Source organism: Nerophis lumbriciformis, linkage group LG31 (genome assembly GCF_033978685.3).
Source record: "Nerophis lumbriciformis linkage group LG31, RoL_Nlum_v2.1, whole genome shotgun sequence".
Classification (NCBI taxonomy): domain Eukaryota; kingdom Metazoa; phylum Chordata; class Actinopteri; order Syngnathiformes; family Syngnathidae; genus Nerophis; species Nerophis lumbriciformis.
The window spans coordinates 29,697,501-29,705,598 of NC_084578.2; the positions used below are offsets into that span (position 1 = coordinate 29,697,501).

At 38.3% G+C, this 8,098-nt stretch overlaps 1 protein-coding gene across 1 annotated transcript in view; it reads left to right on the forward strand.

Annotated features, from left to right (window-relative positions):
- Positions 1 to 8,098, forward strand: part of crfb1 (cytokine receptor family member b1) — a 26,500-nt gene extending 18,402 nt beyond the window's left edge. The window contains exons 7-8 of the mRNA XM_061926290.1: positions 2,937 to 3,064; positions 6,660 to 8,098. Coding sequence (XP_061782274.1) covers positions 2,937 to 3,064; positions 6,660 to 7,367 — 836 coding nt within the window. The 3' untranslated portion in view covers positions 7,368 to 8,098. The remainder of the gene's footprint in view (positions 1 to 2,936; positions 3,065 to 6,659) is intronic.

An 8,098-nucleotide genomic window follows, 5' to 3' on the forward strand; every position in this document is an offset into this window, starting at 1 on the left:
TATAAATCGCACCGGAGTATAAGTCGCACCTGCCGAAAATGCATAATAAAGAGGGAAAAAAACATATATAAGTCGCACTGGAGCCCGGCCAAACCATGAAAAGAACTGCGACTTATAGTCCGAAAAATACGGTACTACTCCACTTCAACACAAAGACATCAAAGTCCGTTCCAGATGGTTAATAATAAATTGGTTAGTGTTTTTCACCCCTACCGTTGTTTTTGTTTGATTAATTTCACTTGATCAAACCATTTCTAACATTCCAAAATAAAAATTTGCATGATTCCTGCTGATATCTTATTGGATAAATATTGGTATGAACCAATACTCAAGGCTCCAACATAGGTATTGTATTGTATGTATGACATCTAGAAATCCAGAGGATAACTCCACATGACCATGTGGGGCTGTCGAAACAGACACAAACACACATGCACAAGTGCAGCCAACTGTATTGCAATTGCTCCTCTCATACTTCCATAGTAGAAAGTAATAGTAAGATATGTTAAGCAATGAATGGACTTTTCCCCCTAAGTTCTCAACCGATTTAAACCACTGCAACATGAAAACATAAACTAACAATATTAACACCAACAATATTCCACAAATTCGAAATTCTGTTTAAGCTTAAGAATATTTACTTCTACTACATATTGTAACAGTTCCAAAGCATTCCAACACTACCAACATTCTGGTTATTCCAAAAAATCAACCTCAGTTTTCCACATTAAATAGTTCCCATTTTTCCCATAACTCCACATTTTCGAACCTAAAAATTCCTATTGAAAGAATATACATTTTACACATGCTTTAACTATGAATGTTGAGATCAGGGTTTTTTTATGCTGCCGATTCCGATACCTCTCTTACATGAGCGAAATTGGCCGATACCGATCATGTGTATTAAATGTGAGTGCTAGTGACACGTTTAACAACATAACCACAACATTTATACTCTCTTTCCATTCATCCATCCTTCTATTTTCTACCGCTTCTCCCGCAATTTCTGTCCTTGAAAGAGCGGCACTGCCCTCTTAATATTTGCACATTGCATATTTTGTAGATCACTGTCCGTGGGTAAGTCTCGGATATATTCAATTATGTCCACATTGCAGACCTGCTGCCTCCGCTCCAGACAATCGTGTTTGTCTTACTTAGGTCATCGCAACATCCTGTTTTGGCAGTGCTGTTTCAGTGATCAAAGTCTTTTGGTGGCCCAAATTTCGGGAGGTACTAGTCAATAGTGCGTAAAAAATAGACTACCGTATTTTTCGGAGTATAAGTCGCACCTGCCGAAAATGCATAATAAAGAAGGAAAAAAACATATAAATCGCACTGGAGCCCGGCCAAACTATGAAAAAAACTGCGACTTATAGTCCGAAAAATAGGGTATATATATTAACATTCATACAGTGTGTTACTTTAATTTGTTTTCACGTAAAAGACCCTCATATGTAAGGTGTGGTGGCTTTTATTTTGCTATGGCGCCGCGCTATGATCAATTACATGTAGGGGACACTCTGGCTTAGAGATTTTTTCCCTGAATACATAAACCTTAAAAAAAAAAAAAAAGATTTATGATAAAAAAAAACATCGATCTATTCACTCTAGTATCGATCATCGATTAGTTCATTCAATTTGTTTCATGTTGGCACATATTGTTATTTTGCCCTACCTCAAATTCAGACTGCACTTTAACGTAGTTTCGTTAAATATAATATATTTAAATTAATAAATAGGGTCACTGCTTAGCAATAAGGTTTGATGTGTCCCGACCACTGGTGAGAAGCTACGGGTAGTCAAGGAATACGAGGAAATTCACATTTTGAGTTTGTGTTGTGTTTCGTTAGTGTTAACTTAAGTGAAGTCTTACAGTTTCAGTACACCACTGTTACTTTGTTTACTGCAAAACACAGTTTTTCCTGACAGGCAAAGTAAAGACACATTTTTGATAGTAAAGATTTACCAACAAAGACCCAAAATTGTTGTACAAAAACAGAGGTATGGACTGCACCACGGGTTAGCTACACTTGCTGGACCCCTAATACTGATACTGTCCTTGATATCGACACTCTACGTTTACTCCTGGCTGCTACACAGCAAGAAAGCATCGTTATATTATCCTCTCTCTAACGCTTATCAGTCTACTTGCTTGTTATTCGCTGCTTACTTTGTGCTGTAACGTGGTTCCAACAGCACTTCTTATTTCTTTTCTTGTTTTAGCGATTAGCATGCTTACCCCTGCTGGCTCTATCTTACTCGGTGTGTAACATGTTTAGCCTCGTTCTCTACTTCAAGACTTCAATTTCAAAGGTTCTTAATTTGTTCATATAGATTGTTTTAATGTAAAGTAGTTTATTTTCCGCAATGGAGGGGTTGATTATTAACTCAGCGGAGCGGCTCCACACTGTGTATGAACATACACTGTTAGCTGTAAGTCAGAGGAACCAAAATAAATCATCAGCCAGAGGGGATCTGCTTTTATGATTGGCATTGAAAAAGCAATGACCAATCACATACTTTTTCACACAAATTGGCCGATACTGATTAGTGGCTGATCGATCCCTAGTTTTAACCCATTCCAAGCAATTCAGCATCGCAACATTTATTCTTGACAATTTTCCACATTCTAAGAATTCCCACATTATCCTAGAGCTCTTCAATATTCACCAGCCATTTCTACAGAAAAGTTATTTTCTAGTTTTTAGAAACACCTTCATTCAGAAATGTGATCTGAAACAATGTACACATAAACAATTGGTGTTTACCTTATTTTAAATGTGTTTGTATGACATGTGGACTTTGTAGCTAGAAAAGCAACTAACCCTCAATATATTTGTGTGCGTGTGCGTGTGTGTGTGTGTGTGTGTGTGTGTGTGTGTGTGTGTGTGTGTGTGTGTGTGTGTGTGTGTGTGTGTGTGTGTGTGTGTTCTCAGTTTCTTCTTTAGGTACAATTGTTGGACCTACGATTTTGGGCATTTGTGTTATGATGGCCTTGTTGAGTGGTCTTTACTTCGCTGGATTCATTGGGAAACTGAAGGACACCGTTCCAAATGCATTAAATGTGAGCAAAACTGTCAAAATTAATACGAATTAATCGATCATCATTATTAGTTGCATTAAAACTGTAAATTTTATAGTTAGGCATACAGAGTATGGACATGCACACCGTGGCGCCGCTCCCCTAAGTTAATAATTATCACCCCCATTGCAACAAATAAACTCTGTTTCTTATAAGTAACATTATCACTGGAGGATGAGGCAAATCATGTTACACACCAAGTAACAACAAGCCAGGAGCAGGCATACTCATTGCTAAGCTAAGCTGTGGGTGTGCATGAATGTATGATTATCAGAGGTGGGTAGTAACGCGCTACATTTACTCCGTTACATCTACTTGAGTAACTTTTGGGATAAATTGTACTTCTAAGAGTAGTTTTAATGCAACATACTTTTACTTTTACTTGAGTATATTTATAGAGAAGAAACGCTACTTTTACTCCGCTACTTTTATCTACATTCAGCTCGCTACTCGCTACTAATTTTTATCGATCTGTTAATGCAAGCTTTGTTTGTTTTGGTCTGTCAGACAGACCTTCATAGTGCCTGCGTTTCAACAAATACAGTCACTGGTGACGTTTACTCCGTTCCACTAATCAGATGCAATCACTGGTGACGTTGGACCAATCAAACAGAGCCAGGCGGTCACATGACCTGACTTAAACAAGTTGAAAAACTTATTGGGGTGTTACCATTTAGTGGTCAATTGTACGGAATATATACTGTACTGTGCAATCTACTAATAAAAGTTTCAATCAATCAATCAAAAGTGTGAAGGAAAAAAGACCCTTTTTTATTTCAACCGTACATCCCGTCAAAAGCCTAAAGACTGACTGCACAGTTCCTGTCTTCACAATAAAAGTGCCGCTCCATCGCGCTTGCGCTTTCAAAACAAGAGTCTCCGAAAACCAGCGCAAACAAGCTAGCAAGCTACGGAGTTTGCCGCCAATGTATTTCTTGTAAAGTGTATAAAAACGAATATGGAAGCTGGACAAATAAGATGCCAAAAACCAACCACTTTCATGTGGTATTAGACAGAAAGGAGGAACTTTTTTTCTCCTCCATTTGAAAATGTGGACGCTATCAGCACTACTGTCTGATTACATCAATGCAAGTCATCAGAATCAGGTAATACACCAACTTATATTCTTGTCTTCATGAAAGAAAGGAATCTATATGTGTTAAACATGCATGTATATTCATTAAAACACCTTTAACATGTAAACAAAAACGGCAAAATAAATAAATATAAATTATATACTGTATATATATATATGTGTATATATATATATGTATATGTGTATATATATATATATATATATATATATATATATATATATATATACACACATTTATATATATATACATATATATATATATATATGATATGTGTGTGTATGTTACTCATCAGTTACTCAGTACTTGAGTAGTTTTTTCACAACATACTTTTTACTTTTACTCAAGTACATATTTGGGTGACCACTCCTTACTTTTACTTGAGTAATAAATCTCTAAAGTAACAGTACTCTTACTTGAGTACAATTTCTGGCTACTCTACCCACCTCTGATGATTATGTATATGTACATATGTATGCATATGTTTGTACTATATATATATATATATATATATATATATATATATATATATATATATATAGAGGTCACAAAAAACATTCATGAAGTTTGGTTCTTTTATGAATTTATTATGGGTCTACTGAAAATGTGACCAAATCTGCTAGGTCAAAAGTATACATACAGCAATGTTAATATTTGGTTACATGTCCCTTGGCAAGTTTCACTGCAATAAGGCGCTTTCTGTAGCCATCCACAAGCTTCTGGCAAGCTTCTGGTTGAATTGTTGACAAAATTGATTGGTGCAGTTCAGCTAAATTTGTTGGTTTTCTGATAGAGACTTGTTTCTTCAGCATTGTCCACATGTTCTCAATGGGGTTTAAGTCAGGACTTTGGGAAGGCCATTCTAAAACCTTAATTCTAGCCTGATTTAGCCATTCCTTTACCACTTTTGACGTGTGTTTGGGGTCATTGTCCTGTTGGAACACCCAACTGCGCCCAAGACCCAACCTCCGGGCTGAATATTTTAGGTTGTCCTTTTTCATAGTCCCATTTTCTCTCTGTAAAACACCAGTTCCATTGGCAGCAAAACAGGCCCAGAGCATAATACTACCACCACCATGCTTGACGGTAGGAATGGTGTTACTGGGATTAAAGGCCGCACCTCTTCTCCTCCAAACATATTGCTGGGTATTGTGGCCAAACAGCTCAATTTTTGTTTCATCTGACCACAGAACTTTCCTCCACAAGGTCTTATCTTTGTCCATGTGATCAGCAGCAAACTTCAGACGAGCCTTAAGGTGTCGCTTCTGGAGCAAGAGCTTCCTTTTTGCATGGTAGCCTCTCAGTCCATGGCAATGCAAAACACTCTTGACTGTGGACACTGACACCTGTGTTCCAGCAGCTTCTAATTCATTGCAGACTTACTTTTTGGTGGTTGTCGGTTGACTCTTGATCATCCTGACCAATTTTCTCTCAGCAGCAGCTTGCGTTTTCTTCTTGATGGTGGCAGTGACAAAACTGTGCCGTGCACTTTGTACTTACGAACAATTGTCTGCACAGTTGCTCTTGGGACCTTAAGCTGCTTTGAAATGGCTCCAAGTGACTTTCCTGACTTGTTCAAGTCAATGATTCTTTTTTTTTTTAGATCTGTGCTGACTTCCTTTGACTTTCCCATTGTCACGTTTGTAACCGAGTCTAAAGACTGCATCACATGAGCCCTATTTAAATGGGCTCAGAGAAGTCAACAGGTGTCGTCAATCATAATGACTCACCTGAAGTTAAGAGGCTGTGCCATGAAGCTAATTTGATTTGATTGTAATTTTTCTACATCACCAAAATTGATCATGTATGTTGCTGTATGTATACTTTTGACCCAGCAGATTTGGTCAAATTTTCAGTAGACCCATAATACATTCATAAAAGAACCAAACTTCATGAATGTTTTAGTGACAAACAAGTATGTGCTCCAATCACTCTACCACAAAAAATAAGTGTGGTAGAAATTATTGGAAACTCAAGACAGCCATGACATTATGTCCTTCACAAGTGTATGTAAACTTTTGACCATGACCGTATATACATACACACACACATATAGTATATATATATATATATATATATGTATATATATACACTCTTGTTAAGCTACTTGTGAAATTGATGTTAATAACTGTGTGTAACATGTTTAGCCTCGTCAATTTACTACAACTTACTAAGAAATTGAGTTCATTTTCTGCAATGGAAGTGATTATAATCATTATTAGTTTTAGGGAGCGGCTCCACTTTTTGATGGAGAAACATAGTTGGCTGCTAGCCGCTTGTCAGCCGGGGGATTAAAAATAGATCAAGTGTTGGCTAGAGGGGAGCAGTGATTAAAAGGCATTCATCAGCAATGGCGATCACATACTTTTTCACAAAAATCGTCTGATACTGCTTGTTGGGCGATTGATGCCTAGCTAATAATGTTTTGTTCCTAGATAGACTTCTACAGTAAGAACTGATATGAACCTTTTCTCCCACTGTAGAATATCCTGGCCCATGCTCCATGGTGGCCGTTACAGGAAGTCATCCCTGATTTGATCTCCACTTGCTCGGAGACACACAGACAAAAGGACACCTCAGCATTATTTTCTGCCACCAATACCACGAGCTCAGGGGAAGAGGAGTACGATGAAGTCGGTGAAGAGAGTAAGGTGTACATCGACAGACATGCTGAAAACGCTGTCGGGCAAAGTTTATGCCGGGAATATGATTTATTCAGAACGGACCAGTCGACTCAGTCGCAAGATTCGCAGAGTTCCACTATCAGGTCTGACACTAAAGCAGATACAGATGACTCAGCACTTCAGACTGTTCCTGGGGAAGAAGAGAGCAGAGTTGAACAAGGAGATTCTAATAAATGGTTTGAGACTGCGATCAAAGTTCAAGCCACATGTGAGTCAGACGAGGAAATGAAGGAGAACATCTGCGACATCTCCGAGGACGTCGACCTTTTCACCGTCACTCTGGATCCACTCGCTGTTCGGGAGAAAGAGAATCTGAAAAGCACAAACTTAAACCTGTCTGATCAGGAGCTTTTCATGTCCACGCCTACAAAGTGGACTTTGTTGCAAGAAGACCAACCGACTGACTCAGATGATCTGAAACCAATGCAGTTCTCAGATTTAGATGAGGCTTGCTGTGAGAGCAGCGATGATGAGGAAGAACAATCTGTGGGATATATTGGACGCTGAAAAATAGCATGCATGAAGTATTACTGTCCAATCTCCCAAATATATCGTCGTACCACATAAAAGTGTCTATAATACGATACAATTCTTCATTGTATACAGTATATAAGAGTTTTACAATGCTACTGCTTTGTGATGGAACAAAATGGAAACTAAATCAACAAAACCCGGAGAGGAACTGGTGCCAAGAAGTGTTTCCATTCAAATATTGTCAATACGTGGACTTTGGGGTTTGTTTTCCCATGGTGCAAAGGAAAGTTGGCGCGGGCATGGTGTGAATGTAAGTACCGTATTTTTCGGACTATAAGTCGCAGTTTTTTTCACAGTTTGGCCGGGGGTGCGACTTATACTCCCGTGCGACTTATGTATGTTTTTTTCCTTCTTTATTATGCATTTTCGGCCGGTGCGACTTATACTCCGGAGCGACTTATACTCCGAAAAATACGGTACATGTTTAATTTTACACTAACAAAAAGAACAAACGAAAAGCGCGCACAAGGCGGAAGTACAAAAACTTGGCCAATGAAACAAAAACTTGCACAAAGGCAAAAACGCTAAACATGAAATACACAACACTTATTGTGGCATGAAAAACGTGCATGAAACAATGGCTTGGCATGACAGGTAGCAGAGGTAGAAAGGTTAGATAGATAGCATGGTACATTGGCGTTGTTAGGCCTATTTTAGGGGGGCTCAAGCCCCCCTAAAATATTTTTAAGCCCCCCTAAATAATT